This window comes from Mauremys mutica, chromosome 7 (genome assembly GCF_020497125.1).
Source record: "Mauremys mutica isolate MM-2020 ecotype Southern chromosome 7, ASM2049712v1, whole genome shotgun sequence".
In the NCBI taxonomy this organism is placed as follows: domain Eukaryota; kingdom Metazoa; phylum Chordata; order Testudines; family Geoemydidae; genus Mauremys; species Mauremys mutica.
In genome coordinates this window covers 128,220,784-128,235,705 of record NC_059078.1, presented here as the reverse complement: position 1 = coordinate 128,235,705, position 14,922 = coordinate 128,220,784, and the positions used below count along the sequence as shown (strand labels likewise).

General features: G+C 65.8%; 1 protein-coding gene across 2 annotated transcripts; it reads right to left on the bottom strand.

Moving 5' to 3' along the window:
• Positions 1-47: 47 nt before the first annotated feature.
• On the bottom strand, positions 48-14,681 carry UBTD1 (ubiquitin domain containing 1). Of its 2 annotated transcripts, none has more exons than XM_045025818.1 (3): positions 14,532-14,681; positions 4,567-4,794; positions 48-1,483 (listed from the first exon to the last, which is right to left on the bottom strand). In XM_045025818.1, exons 1-3 carry the CDS (start codon positions 14,599-14,601, stop codon positions 1,098-1,100), a joined length of 684 nt encoding a protein of 227 aa, XP_044881753.1. In that variant the 5' UTR covers positions 14,602-14,681; the 3' UTR covers positions 48-1,097. The 2 variants fall into 2 exon arrangements, with proteins under 2 accessions (XP_044881753.1, XP_044881754.1); XM_045025819.1 differs by lacking the exon at positions 14,532-14,681 and adding an exon at positions 13,365-13,500.
• Positions 14,682-14,922: the final 241 nt, after the last annotated feature.

The following is a 14,922-nucleotide window of genomic DNA, read 5'->3' as shown; positions in this document are numbered from 1 at the left end:
GGGGCAGAGCTGAGCCAAGCCCAATGCGTGCCCCACTCGTGGGGGGCTGGGCTGGGGGTCAGGGCTGGATGGGTTGGGCTTGAGAGGGGGACACACACTGGGGATGACGGGCTGCGGTGCCTAGTGGTTACAGCAGCAGTTGGGCACCAGGACACCTGGGTTCAATTCTCAGTTCTGCTCTAGTGACCGGGGAGTCGCTGGCTCTGTGCCTCAGTTTCCCCCTTTGGTGACACGGGAGAAGCAGTGGGGTGGCTGGCTCTGAGCTATGAGGGGCGGGGGGGCAGGGGTGAGGCCGTTACCCTGTCCCGCAGGGGCCAAGGGCTGGGCTGGGACGGACGGGGCAGCTGTAAGGAGCAGTCCCAGGTGTCAATGCAGCCTGGCCGGCCCGTGCCTGTGCCCCAGCCCTGGCCGACGTGAAAGCAGGCGCTGGAGGCAGCGGGGCCGGGAGAAGCTAAAAAGGCTTTATTGATAAATACGCAGACCCATAGACACCGGGAGAGCTGTCCTCTGCCCGGCCCCACCCAGCGCCCGGCCTGCCCAGCGCCTGGCCTGCACGGGAGGTGCCAGGCGACATGCGGCAGGGCCGAGTGTCCAGGCTGCCCTGCCCCAGGCGCCGGGCTTGGGAGGGCAGCCCGAGGTGCCAGGCGCCCTGGGCACTGCAGGGTCCTGGCGCCCTGGGCACGCGGCTCCTGCAGGAAGAGATTTGGTCTCAAACCTCAAAACCATTTTATGAAAGTGTCCAAGTGCCGACGGGGTGAGACAGGCCCCGCCCACCCCGCAGCCCCGCCCACCCCGGCAGCCCTTCCCGAGACTGCTGGGTACACACCTCCTCCAGGGACAGGGCTTTGAGGGGGCGGCCGTGTGCTGATGCCAGTGAGGGGGGCAGCAGCAGGCACGAAGGGGGGGAGGATCGACGCAGAGCAGAGGCGAGCGGAGGCCCCGCGGGAGCGGCTCTGCCCGGGGCTGTGTGCCCAGCCGTGCCCGGCGGGCGAGTGCGGGCTGTCGCCTCTGGGCTGGAGACTCAGTTCGCCGGCTCCGAGGGCCCTGCTGGGTTTCCCTGGGGCCCAGCAGCCCCTGCGCCCGTCAGCCGGCCCGGCTCAGTTCCTGGGCACCAGCGGCTGGTTCACAATCACCTGGATGACAAAGTCCTTCTGGATCTTGGCTTCGTGCAGCCGCGTGCGGTCCGTCAGCAGCTTGCCGGAGAAGAACCAGCGCTGCCAGCCCGGCTCGATGCCCTCCTGCGCCTGCAGCTGCTTCTTCAGCTGCCCCACGGTGTCGGCCATGCTGGCGCTCAGCCGCAGGTCCTTGCCAGTGGAGAGCCGCACCTTGAGCGGGAACTCACGCCGGGTGCTGGGCGCCGGCTCCGGGGGCTCCGTGCTCTCGTCGCCGCCCCGCTCCAGGATGAGGTTGGCAGGCGGCGCCAGGCAGTACACGGGCAGCTGGTAGCGGTTCCCCAGCTCGTCGTAGCACTCGGTCAGGGACCCTGCGGGGGAGCCGGAGATGCCAGCGAAGGGATGAGGGGAAGGAGCTGGAGACAGCTACAGCACAGACCCCTCTGCTGGTACCCCTCAATCCCGACCCGCTGCCCCCACTAACCCAATCCTGCCCCCCCCGCTCTGCCCTACCAGTGCCCCTCAATCCCGACCCACAGCCCCGGCTAGCCCAGCCCTGGGGTCCCCCCCGCTCTGCCCTACCAGTGCCCCTCAATCCTGACCCGCTGCCCCCACTAACCCAGTCCTGCCCCCCCGCTCTGCCCTACCAGTGCCCCTCAATCCCGACCCACAGCCCCAGCTAGCCCAGCCCTGGGGTCCCCCCAGCTCTGCCCTACCAGTGCCCCTCAATCCCGACCCACAGCCCCGGCTAGCCCAGCCCTGGGGTCCCCCCAGCTCTGCCCTACCAGTGCCCCTCAATCCCGACCCACAGCCCCGGCTAACCCAGCCCTGGGATCCCCCCAGCTCTGCCCTACCAGTGCCCCTCAATCCCAACCCACAGCCCCTGCTAGCCCAGCCCTGGGGTCCCCCCAGCTCTGCCCTACCAGTGCCCCTCAATCCCGACCCACAGCCCCGGCTAGCCCAGCCCTGGGATCCCCCCAGCTCTGCCCTACCAGTGCCCCTCAATCCCAACCCACAGCCCCGGCTAGCCCAGCCCTGGGGTCCCCCCAGCTCTGCCCTACCAGTGCCCCTCAATCCCAACCCACAGCCCCTGCTAGCCCAGCCCTGGGGTCCCCCCAGCTCTGCCCTACCAGTGCCCCTCAATCCCGACCCACAGCCCCGGCTAGCCCAGCCCTGGGGTCCCCCCAGCTCTGCCCTACCAGTGCCCCTCAATCCCAACCCACAGCCCCAGCTAGCCCAGCCCTGGGGTCCCCCCAGCTCTGCCCTACCAGTGCCCCTCAATCCTGACCCACAAGCCCCTGCTAGCCCAGCCCTGGGGTCCCCTTGCCCCCAAAATAGCTCTTATGGTTTACCTCAATCCCAATCTGCAGCCCGATGGTATTCCAGCCCAGGACACCCAAAATCCACCTCTTGAAGCCCCTTACCCCCATTTCCCTGCCCCTGCAGATCCCCCAGCCCCTGTGCGCCAGGGGGAGTGCGGCCTCTCAGCCACCATGGCTCAGTGCCTGGGTGCCAGGGGTCAGACGGATCCTCCTTTTGGGATCTAAGAGCTGGCTGGGGGAGCTGGGGCTCCGGGATAGACACAGCCAGGACCCCCTGAGCTGCACAGCTCTGAGGCTCTTCATTTGAGTCTAGGAGAAGCCACCAACCTGAGCCACGTGAGCTGCCCACGTGCCTGGAGCTGAGCTGAGGGAGATCCCGATCCTGGATGGGCAGAGTGGGGTCTGGGAGCCTTTGCCCCCAGCACCCCCAGAGCAGAGCTGGGGCACAGGGAGCCCCTGAGGGTGGATGGTGTGGGTCCAGTGATGACTGGTGTGACACTGCCCCATATTCGTCCTAATGGTATGATTATGACATAATTGTGATGCACCTTGTACAAAATGTGTCATGTGGGGTGTCAATGGAAAAGTGATGATTTGCTGAATATGATTATCCTATTTGTAGACTTGTATCATTTGTGTCTCTGGCATTATGACGATTGACCATGTAGCTGTATTTCAAATGTGCTTGCTCTGGGTAACATCCACAACTAGCCTTTCAGGTACAAGCTCGACCGTGCTAATGGCCCATCAGCAGAAACTATGGGCCCTGGAAAAGGCTCGTCCTCACCTGGGGACCCTTCAGACAGCCTGTGGATAATGGCGGCTGTGACTGGGGGAGGCACGCAAGGGCATGTGACCAGACCACATGATACTGAACTCCAGTTTGGAACCTGTATTCTCCCACAAACCGAGCTGGGCACCTGGCTTGGAACAAAGGGGTTCCCACCCTGTGGAAAAACTAAACGGGGAAAGTGACACCACCAAGGGGCCTCACTCCCTCTACAACGCAACACCTGAGGACCAAAGAGTGAACTGGGGGACGTGCTACGCCCAGGCTGGAAGAGCGGATTCCTGCCCGCGTGCAGAACACCGACAAACTGCTTGTACTAGCGAACAGGGTGAGACGCTGCTTGATTCAAATCCCATCTCGTATATTAGGCTTAGATTGCGTTTTTGTTATTTGCTGGGTAATCTACTTTGATCTGTTTGCTATCATTTATAATCACTTAAAATGGATCTTTTGGTAGTTAATAAACCTGCTTCATGTTTTATCTTAACCTGTGTGTCTTTGAGTGAAGACTTAGGGAATCTCAGCTCTGTAACAAAGGCTGGTGCGTATCTTCCCCACAGCGAGGGGGCAGCAGCTAATTAATGAGCTTGCACCGTACATGCCCCTGAGCGGCGCAGGCCGGTATCAGTCTGGGTTTATGCTCCAGCAGGGATGCCAGGCTCAGGAGCTGGGACGTTGGCTGGTGCCTCAATACCTGGCCTAGGTAAAGCACTCAGGTGACTCAGCTGGGTGTGTGGCGCCACCTACTGTTGTGTTGGGTAATAACAGGAGGAGGGATAGCTCAGTGGTTTGAGCATTGGCCTGCTAAACCCAGGAGTGTGAGTTCAATCCTTGAGGGGGCCACTTAGGGATCTGGGGCAAAATCAGTACCTGGTCCTGCTAGTGAAGGCAGGGGCTGGACTCGCTGACCTTTCGGGGCCCTTCCAGCTCTAGGAGAGAGGTGTAGCTCCGTATATTTTTTATAACGGGGCCCAGAGGGGCTGGCTGTGTCATCAGCAGGAGTCTGAGAGGCCAGTCCAGCTGAATGGTTTGGGGGCAGAGTGGTTCCAACAGCTTCCAGGCTTCACCCTGGGGGTACAGCCCATCTCAGGCACCCCTGTCAGCGGGTTCCAGGGGCTCCCCCAGTGCAGGGCCCACTCCTGGGTCACCCCCGGCCAACATGTCCCCCTCCTACCCTGCCGGCCCCAAGTCCCTGCCCCATGTCCCCCTCCTACCCTGCTGGCCCAAAGTCTCTGTCCTCTTCCCACATCCTGTCCCAGGTCCCCATCCTGCCTATGTGTCCACGGGCCCCCTCCCACCCCGCTGGCCCCAGGTTCCTGCCCCACATCCCCATCCTGCCTACCGTGGGGCAGGGTGATACTGGCGCCATCCAGGATGGCCTGGGCCAGCCCGTGGTCGTTGGCCTCCACAGCGTAGGCAGCCGCCTTCAGGGCATCCCAGATCTCCTTGCGGCCCTCGAAGGCAGGTGCCGTGTCCCAGAACTCGTCCCGCTTGCTGCGCAGCTGCCCGTCCGTCATGGGGTAGTCGCTCTTCCATTTGGGCCGCTCCTTCCGCAGGGGCTCATTGTGACCTGGGGGGGGGGCAGAGAGCTCAGCAGGGGCCCCGAGCCAGCACCCGCCCCAAGACCCTTCCCCCCCAACTGCCCCTGCTCCCATCACAGCTGGGCCAGCACCCACCTGCAGACCCCTGTTCCTGGCACAGCTGGGCCAGCACCCACCTGCAGACCCTGCCCCCCCAGTGTCCCTGCCCCCGTCTGCAGATCCCTGCCCCCATCACAGTCTGAGTCCACGCTCGCTCCCCTCCCCCACGCAGGACTGACACCCCACAGGCACCAGGCAGTGCCCACAGGGCAGGCCAGGCCCAGCCCTAGCCCTGTCCCCGGAGCCACAGCCTCACTCCATCCCTGCTGAGAGGGACTGGGCCAGGCCCTGCAGGCGAGGCCTGGGGAGGGTCAGTCGCCTGGGCTGAGGCCACCTGCACTAGCTGGGGTCTCCTTGTCCCACAAGCAGGAATGGGGGGACATTGAGGCACGAGGCATGGGGCCTGCTGGGGCAGGGAAAGGGGTGGGAGGAGCTTCAGGGGGTAGATATTGAGGGTTCTGGGCTGGGCTATCAGGGGTGGAGGGTCAGGAGTGAGGGGCACTGGCACAGCTGGGTAGGGGGAGCCCAGGGCTGGGCTATCAGGGGTGGAGGGTCAGGAGTGAGGGGCACCGGCACAGCTGGGTAGGGGGAGCCCAGGGCTGGGCTAGCAGGGGTGGAGGGTCAGGAGTGAGGGGCACCGGCACAGCTGGGTAGGGGGAGCCCAGGGCTGGGCTAGCAGGGGTGGAGGGTCAGGAGTGAGGGGCACCGGCACAGCTGGGTAGGGGGAGCCCAGGGCTGGGCTAGCAGGGGTGGAGGGTCAGGAGTGAGGGGCACCGGCACAGCTGGGTAGGGGGAGCCCAGGGCTGGGCTAGCAGGGGGCTATAGGTCGGGAGTGAGGGGCAGCATTCCTCAGGTCCCAGGGACCCTGCCCAGCCTCCTTGCAGGGCACAGCTGCAGTCCACAAACCAGCCCCCTCCCTGGCTCTCCCTCGCCCTCAGAGGGGGCCTGCAGGTTTCTGGCTCCCCTGCTAATGGGAACAGATGCAGCTCCCACCATCAGGAGAGGCCTGGCTGGGAGCCCTGGCCAGAAGCAGGCGCCCCTGTGCCCCTGCCAGTCGGCTGCTCTAATCCCACCCCTGCCAGGCAGCTGCAGGGACTGAGAGGGCCCCTGGCAAGGGCAGTATTTATAGCTCAGGGAATTAGCCAGAGTCAGAGCGGGGGGATTACAGGGCTGAGCCACTCCTGGGGGCCAGGAAGGAGCAGACAAGAAAGGATGCACTGGGACTAATGTACAGGGCTGCCTGGACTCCTGGGTTCTCTTCCTGCCTGCCATGTGTGACCTTGGGCAAGTCGCTGCCCATGCCTCAGTTTCCCCATCTGTAGAAGAGGCATGGTGCCCCCCGGTATAAGGTGGGTGGCGTAACTCACCCCCAGGTTACAGAGGGACTGGCTGCTGGCCAGGGCACCGGCACAAGAGGACTGCCGCCAGGCTGGCACAAGGGAGCCCCACAGCGGGGGCCCGAAAGCCAGGGAACAAGCCATGCAGGTGCAGCCTGTGTGCCAGCAGCCAGTTCGTTGGTTGGTCTTGTGACTTTGAGCCCAGGGTGCTGCTGCACCTGCAGCAGCCCCGGGCATGGGGATTAGGGCACACACCCAGCCCTCTCCCTGCCGCCTGGCCAGCTGGACCTGCTGGGAGCCCTGCAGGGAGCTCCTGGAGGCAGACCCATACTGCCAGTGCCAGCCCTGTCTCCCCCAGCAAGAACCCGCCCCGAGCTTTCCTGGCTGAGGAGGCAGGTGCTGCCCCACCAGGCTCCTCTCGCTCTGCATTCAGGGGCCACAGGGCAGATGGGGAAAGGCTGCTCCTGGGTGTGTGTACAGGGCACGCTAGACAGCTGGGCTCCCCCAGGGACCATGGGCACGGCTGGGTACGCCAGTGTGTGCCAGCGACCTGTGCCCAGCAGAGCAATGCCCTGGACATGCTGCTCTGTGCGCTAGATGTTCAAACCCACCCTGCAAGAACGGGGATAGTGCCCGGGCAGGGAGTGCAGGGGGCACCAGCCCAGGCAGCGGGGTGCCGAGGGCATGAGTCCCAACCCCGCATGCTCTGCAGCCCGAGCCAGAGGCCAGGCGCCCCTGTGGCACAGGACAAGGGCAGAGATCACAGCTGTCCTGGGCCAGGCTGGGCCGGCTGCATCAGGGCTGCGGGGGCTCTGAAGGACGAAAGGCTGGGAGAGCAGCTGCAGCCGGGACTCATCCACTCCCCTGTGCTCCGGTGCATGAACGCAGCCCGCCCACAGGACCAGCCTGTACCAGCCCCCTGCCCTCCAGACACCGGCACCGGGGGCAGCTGGGAGCGTGCCAGGCCCTGCTCGGCCAGGGAACACTGGCACGATGCCCTCGGAGCAGCCTGTGTGAGCAGTGAAAAGAGACCTGGGCCCAGCCCCGCTGCTTGTGCCAACTGCCTCCAGCGCAGCCCCCACCCCTCCGCGAGGGCCCCAGGGTGCACACGATCCGGAAGGCGGCAGCTGAGCCTGTCCCCAGCCCCACGCACCGGCAGTTGGCGCCAGTTCGCACAGAGAAGGGCCCCTGGGAAACTGCTGGGGGGCCCTGCTCCCACCCCTCCAGCCTGAATTCAAGCACTGCCCTGAGACCAGACCAGTTCTGAGCCCTGACCTGGGCCCTGCTCGCTGCAGTGCTGCCATGCGCCAGCACGGCCCGGGGCACGGGACACCCCATCCCCCAAAGGGAGTGGAGCCCCAAGCCCAGTGTCAGGCCAAGAGCGCAGCCCAGGCGGCTCCGGGACCCTCCGGGCGCGGCCGGGGAGGCAGGACCCGAGCACCACAAACACTAGAGACACTGCGAGGACACAGCCCCTGGCCGGCCCTCTGGCCCCCTCGCCGCAAGGCTCTGCTCCTCTGCAGAGAAAGGGCCCCAGGAGCCATCCCTTGAGTGCAGGGTGCCAGGGCCCCTGGCCGTCACAGCCTGGGCTGCCCTCACCCCTCTGGGCGCAGCCTCGGTGGCCCCCGACGCCCCTGGCTGTAGTGAGGGCCGAGCTCGGACCCAATTCAGTTTCAAGGCCCAGCATAGCGACCGCCAGCACTGAGCCAGCAGGTCCCGCTACGGGGGAGCCGTGCACGGGGCCAACAGCACCCACACCTCTCTGCACCCCTGAGCCGCTCAGCACCCGGGGGAGCCTGCAGACACCACAGTTCCCTCCGGCGTGGGGCGGTGCCCACAGGGCCAGAGAGTTCAGCTCCAGCCCTGGCAGGGCCAACGCAGCTCCTCCTCCCTGGGCACAGCAGCTGCCCCACGGATTGGGGTGCTGGGGCCAGGGACTGTCGGTGAAGCCCTTCAACGGCCTGGGCATCAGAGCCAGGGTGCGTGCCACTCGCAGCTCCCTCGCGCCCCAGAAGCAGGTGCATTTCTGACGTGTGCTCGACTCCTGCAGGGCAGAGCAATAGTGAGGTCTCAGGCACTGCCAGCCCCGCGGCTGGCCAGGGCCGCTCCCCGCAGCACTCAGTGCTTGGTTTGTGTGGAGCCCTACGGGCCCAGCCGGCCACCACTCCCTCTCTGCTCCCTCACAGGGGCCTGGCCAGAAGCCGACAGCGAGTAGGGGACCGGGCCAGGCCAGCGCGGGAGGTCGGTTAGAGACGTGGTAACCGGTGCAGGCAGGCCCCGCAGGGAGCTAGGCCCAGGTAGGCCCCGCAGGGAGCTAGGCCCAGGTAGGCCCCGCAGGGAGCTAGGCCCAGGCAGGCAGGGACGCGGGAGTTCAGCCTGTTCTATTTATCGCTGCCTCTAATCGCCTTGTGCCGCTCTATTCCTGGCCCCAGCAGCCCCCGCCCCGGCCCGCTCCCAGGGCCTCCCACAGGAAAACCAAGACAGGTTGGGCCACTTCTTGCACTTGGAGCCAGGCCAACAGGATCCAGGGTGCTGGCGGCTCGCCCTCCGCCCCCATCGCCCAGGGCCGCCCTGTTCCCCACCACTCCTAAGGTAATAAGGTAATAATTGGAGATATACCAATCTCCTAGAACTGGCAGGGACCTTGAAAGGTCATTGAGTCCAGCCCCTGCCTTCACTAGCAGGACCAATTTTTAGGTCCCTGGATCCCTAAGTGGCCCCCTCAAGGATTGAACTCACAATCCTGGGTTTAGCAGGCCAATGCTCAAACCACTGAGCTATCCCTCCTGCCCAGCCGGTCCGGATCCCCAACCAGCGCCAGGGACAGCCGAAGTGCAGCCAATCCCTGGCCCCTGGAACGAGAGCGGCTCCGCAGAGACCCAGCGCCCGCCCATGCCCCCTGGCCTGGCACCTCACCCGCTAGGGCAGCACATGGGGAGCTCGGCCCAGGCTGGGCCCATGCACCGGCTGTAGAGGCGACCCCAGGCGGCTGCGGTCAGTGTGTAGCTGTCACATCCCAGCAGCCCCCGGCTAGCCCGGCAGAGACAGCAAGGGCAGGCTGGGGGCTGGGCTGCTGCAGGGCACGTAAGGGGGCAGAGGCTGTGGTCAGGGCCAACATGCCCCTTTCCCCATCATGCAGGGAGGAGATGGAGATTCAACCCTTCAGCAGCGGGCGCAGGCTGGTACCCTGGCACGGGGAGGAAGTGATGCTGGGAACCCTCCACACCCACCCCCCGGCACACACCAGCTCTGCGGGGAGGGGCTGCAGGGCGCGCTGCCCCCTGCTGGTTCCCCGGCCCATGCAGCAGTGGTGTCCATGGCTTTGCACAGGGCAGCGCTGGGCATGGCCCCTCTGGGTCAGCACCGCCCCCAGTGCTCCAGCCCCACGCTAGGGCAGGCGCCGGGCGCGCTCTCCCCTGAGTCGGGGCACAGCGACATGGTGCAGCCCTTGGGAGCATGAGCCATTGTTGAAGAGCCCCTAGCAAGTCTCACAGCACCTGGGGAAATGCAACGCTGGCTCCCGACGCCCCTGCAGCTTCAAGGGAGACACTTGTCTGAAAGCCGCTGCACAGAGCTGATGGTGCTAGGGCATGTAAGCTCAGCAGCCTGTGGAACTCACTGACACAGGAGGTTACTCAGGCAGGAAGCCCCAAACGGGTACAGCGGGTACCTGGCTAAGGCCGGCAGCTGGGATAGTCGTTGCAGGGGTCTGGGCAAACCCTGCCGGACGTGAGTGCTATGCACAGATGTGGGGCAGGGAAGCCCAGAAGGAAGAAATGTCTGAGATGCCAGGTCACCAGGAGCGTGTTGGAAAGCCATGGGATACCAGGGCTGGGGTGGGGGGGCTGCTCCGGGGGAGCAGGCTTGGCTGCCTGTCCCCCTCCTCTGGGCGGGGAGTGGCACGCTCTGAGCTGGGGACGAGGCCCACGAACCCCACAGCGAGACCCACGATGAACAGATCCCAGCATGCAATGCTCCACCCCGACTGCCAGCCTGGCTCAGGCGTCTCCGTGGGCTGCACCCCCATCAAACCTGCTCCATCCCACACCAGTTAGCTGCAGTCCTGGGGCTCCTGCCATGCAGCGAGAGCACCGGGGCAAGAGGCCAGGAGCCAGCCCTGTCTCCCATGCAGGCAGCCAGGTGCTGTCCCAGCTACTGGGGCCGACATGTATCCCACCCGCAGCGAGTGACTTCCCCGAGGAGCTCTGTGCTCCCAGCTTCACAGAACCCCGTCCACAGGATCCCCTGGGGAGACTTGCCCTGCTGCCTTGTCCGAGCCCTTGGGTGGGACAGCACGAGGAGTGCTGCAGGGCAGACGCTCTGCAGGAAAACCTAAGCAGTCAGCATGCCTGATGGGGAGCTGATGGGCTGGGGACAGCAGAAGGTGACCCAGCCGAGGCCAGCTGGTGCTCACAGCTGGGGCCCACAGGAATGCAGACCTGGCTTCACCGGGAGGAGCTGCTGGTCCACCCTCAGATCCCCAGCACCCCCGACTCAGACCCCAGGCCAGTCGCTGCCCATGCCCCGAATGGCAGGAGGGGGCGAGGTGTCAGTCTGGCCACAGGAGCGAAGGCCTCCTCCAGGCTCTGCTCCCCCAGCGTCACCCTTGGGGGGAGCATGCACATGGCTGAGGGCGGGTGAGCTCCCGTGGGGCCAGGCAGGAGCCCAGCTCCCAGCCCCGACTCCCCAGCCCATGGCTAAGTTCAGGAGTTTGAAAACTGACTTGGGCCGGGGCTGGGGGGGAAACAAGAGGGCAGTGCAGCCACACCTGGGACAAGGGCTGGACTCTCGGACTGGGGGGCCAAGGCGAGGCCCCCGATCTCCCCGTGGCTTTGATGGGAGCAGGGGGCACCCAGCCCCCAGCTTTGCCCCAGGGAGCTCGGCAGCAAGGAGCCGTTTGTGAAGCACCTCGCATGGCCACGCAGCTGCAAAAACAAAGAGCTGGGACCCCCGGCTAATTAGCGCCTGCATGTTTGTGAGGAGTCACAGCGCCAGGGCTCTGCAGAGGGGCTAATTAGGGTATTCGCAGCCGCCACGGCGGGGAGTCGTGACCCCGGGGAAGGAGGCAGGAGCGCAGCAGGTGGAAGGAGCTGTGCATGGGGCGCTGTTCCTGCGGCGGAGCCAGACGCTGCGTTATCAGAGTGGCGGCTCTGCTCCGTACGCCGGAGCGCCGCACAGAGGCCCATGCCCAATCTTGCTGTACCGCTGGCACCGGGCACCGAGCTCGCAGGGTGGCAGAGCTCACAGCTGCCACAAGCTAGGGGGAAGGCAGTGAGGGCAGCCCCAAGCTGTGAGAGCCCAGGCACCAATCGCCCTCACAGTCCTGCAGCCACCTTGGTACAGCCCCACTGGGCACGGCTCAGAGGCTGGGCGAAGCAGGCCCTGGGTAAGTGACGCTGCTTTAGCAGCGGCTGTTCCACATTCCCATCCAGCTGTGAGCAGCAGCACCCCTCACCTCCTCCAGGAGGCCTCTTCCCCACCCACCAGAGCCTGGCATGTCCAGCGCCGGCTCGGGCAGGCTGCAGAGCGCGCCCCATACGCTGCGGACCCATGTCCCAGGGAGCGCCCAGCAGCACAGCTGGTTTTGCCAGTGCTAGAGCAGGGCTGCTCGGTGCCTGGGCACCCGGAACCCGCTGGGCTGCCTGGTGTCCAACAGCCGACTCTGGCAGTGCGTTTCCCCCACTGCCCACCTCGGCCGCGCCAGCGCTCACAAGGATACGCTGCTCGGGTCTGGGGCCTGGCTGCTGGCATTCTGCAGAAAAACCCCTCTGGCTCCAAGCTCAGGTCCGGGAGCCTCCCTGGGAAGGTGTCGCTCAGTCCCTGCTCCCCACCCCGTGACCCCCCCCCCCGCTGCCTGTTTCTCCTCTCCTGCTTCCCACAAACAGAGTAGTTATCACCAGTGCGTGACAGGAAGGGAGCGTGAGTCAGCCCCACAGCCACCCTGCCCCCATTCCTGGTGTGGCTGGTGCATGGAATGCTTGGAGCTGCTTATCACGGGCTGGCGGGTGTAATCTGCAGTCACACCGTGCAATCGATACAGCCCTCCCACAGTCCCCAGGTACACCACTAATTAAACATCACAACACCTCTGCCAGGGAGGGAGGGACAGGCAAGGATCACTTCACCCACCACTGATATGCATCCACCTCTGAGGTGCAGCATGGCAGCTGTGTAACAGCGATGGTACAAGAGCTTAGGACACAGAGCAATGCACACCACAGCCAGCTGAAACTGCAGGAGAATGCAGAGACAAAGCCGGTCTCCGGTTAGAAGTCAGCCAGCACACTGAGGTTCACAAAACAACACTTCCCAGAAGAATCCCAGGGGATCTTTAAGGCTCATGAGCAGCCAGAGTCTCTTCCACTGAATCACTAGCACAACGCCCCTTCTCCCAACACTCGGATTCCCTGCAGTTCTCCCATCCAAATGTTGACCAAGAACACCCCTGCTTAGCCCAAGATCTGACAGGGTCCCAGCAGGGGACAGCCCATGTGCAGGGCTGTGCTCTGTGGAGCCTTTCCTGGGGAAGGGCGGTGGATAATCAGACTTGGGTGGGTATTTGGGTTTGTTGCTAGGTGACTCAGTCTAGTCCACAAGGTTTGCACTTGCACAATCCCAACAACACGTCAACAGGAACTCCTCTGAGAACGCTTCCACTACACAACTCCAGCTGCTGGCTCTCCGGCGCTCCCGGAAAAGGGGGCTGGGAATAGCCCCCAAACAAAGTTTTAAGGCACCTGAAGCACTGGCAGAAGTGGCCCCTTTTCCTGTAGGTGGATAAAGAACTGGGACAGAAGCTGCTGCGCTGTTTTCAGGAAATGCCAAAGCCCAACAGATCAGGAGGATCCTGCCCGCAGGACAGCGGCCCACCCGAGTCCCCGCTTTGTCTCCAGTAGCGGCCAATGCGTGAGGCTTCCCGTGAAGTATGGCGCAGTGCAAGCCCAGCCCCGGGGGGTATTTCTCCCTGTCCCCTGCTCAGCCTCAGCCTGTGTCCTGAAGCAGCAGGGTGAAGAGCACTTGGGTTTCATGCTTCCCTCCCCTTTCCCTAAGCCCCCCGGAAAAGCTAGTCACACAACGTTCTAGGCCCGCTGAAAGCCAGCCGGTCCCAGCTAACCCCGCTCCGCACAGGAACGACTCCCCAGACACCAGGGAACATTACACACCTGGGCCGCATCCTGCTCCCGGGGCAGCGAGGCTAGAAGAGGTTCCTGAATCAAACAGGGGACAATGCACAACCAGTCCGCTGTGGCGTGTGAGGCCAGCCCCGGGCAGGGCAGGATCCAGGCTGGCCCCAGCGCACTGTGGGAGCTGGGCAAAGCTCTGGCTCTCTCAGACTTCCCCAGCTTTGGTCTCTAAGGCCGGCCACTCGCTTTGGCGGGACACCTGCCCTCCGCCAGCACCGCTGCCTGACACGGGGCGAGGCCGGGTCACTAGCAGCTCTAAGGGAGAAGCACCTCGGCCGCCCAGCAGCCCCGCAGCAGGGAAGTGACAGTGGCTGGGGCAGTGAATGCAGTTTCTGGGCACGGCGGGGCCAGCACAGGTGCTAGGTGCTGTCACTGCCCCGGTGCTGGTCCGTCCAGGCTGCACACGCCTGTCTGACGTGTGTGGACACGGATCGTACACGGCCCTGTCACACAGGGCAGACTCCAGGGGCTGTCCGGAGAGCCCGAGCGCCAGCCACACAGGGGGGAGCTGCCGGGTTTCTCCGGCCGGGCTGGGGGTCCCCCTTGGCTGGCAGACACGCCGCGGGGACTTGGGCAGAGCAGGGGGCTGTGCCAGCCTGGGTCCGTGCCCGGCAGGCGCGGGGAGTCATAAGCCTGAAGTGGGAGCCCAGGGAGCAAGGCCGGCAGCCGGCGGGGGAGAGACTTCCCGGGGGCGGGAAGCCGGGCGAGGGGGGGTCCCGGGGGCTGAAGTGGGGGCGGGAAGCCAGGGGGGTCCCGGGGGCAGGAAGCTGGCGGGGGATCGCGGGGGGGGAAGCGGGGGGGGGGTCCCGGGGGGGGGGAAGCCGAGCGGGGGGGGTGTCCCGGGGGCTGAAGTGGGGGCGGGAAGCCGGGGGGGTCCCGGGGCGGTCCCGGGGGGGGGGGAAGCCGGGCGGGGGGGGGTGGCCCGGGGGCTGGAGTGGGGGTGGGAAGCCGGGCGGGAAGCCGGGGGGGGTCCCGGGGGGGGAAGCCGGGCGGGGGGGGTGTCCCGGGGGCTGGAGTGGGGGTGGGAAGCCGGGCGGGAAGCCGGGGGGGGTCCCGGGGGCGGTCCCGGCCGTGTCACGGGAGTCCCTCCGCGGCCCCCCAGCACGCACCGAGCGCGGGCTCCCGGGGCTCCCGGCCCCCGCTCACCTGCTCGCTTGCGGGGGTGGCCCGGGGCCGGCGGGCGCTCCCCGCGCGGCCGCCCCACGCAGCTGCCCATGGCGGAGGCTCCTGCCGGGGGGGGGCCCGGGCCGGGCCCTGCAGCCGCTGCCCGCCGCACCCGGACCGGCTCTGCCCGGAGAGCCCCGCCCCCGGAACACGTGACGGCGACCCGCAGCCCCGCCCCCGGGCCGGGCCGGACCAATGGGAGGGAGTGTGTGTGGGGGGGCAGAGTGTGACTCCGCCCCCGGGCCGGGCCGGACCAATGGGAGTGTGCGTATGGGGGGGGCAGTGTGACCCCGCCCCCGGGCCGGCCCGGACCAATGGGAGTGTGTGTACGGGGGGAGGGGTCAGCGTGTGACCCCGCCCCCGGGCCGGACCA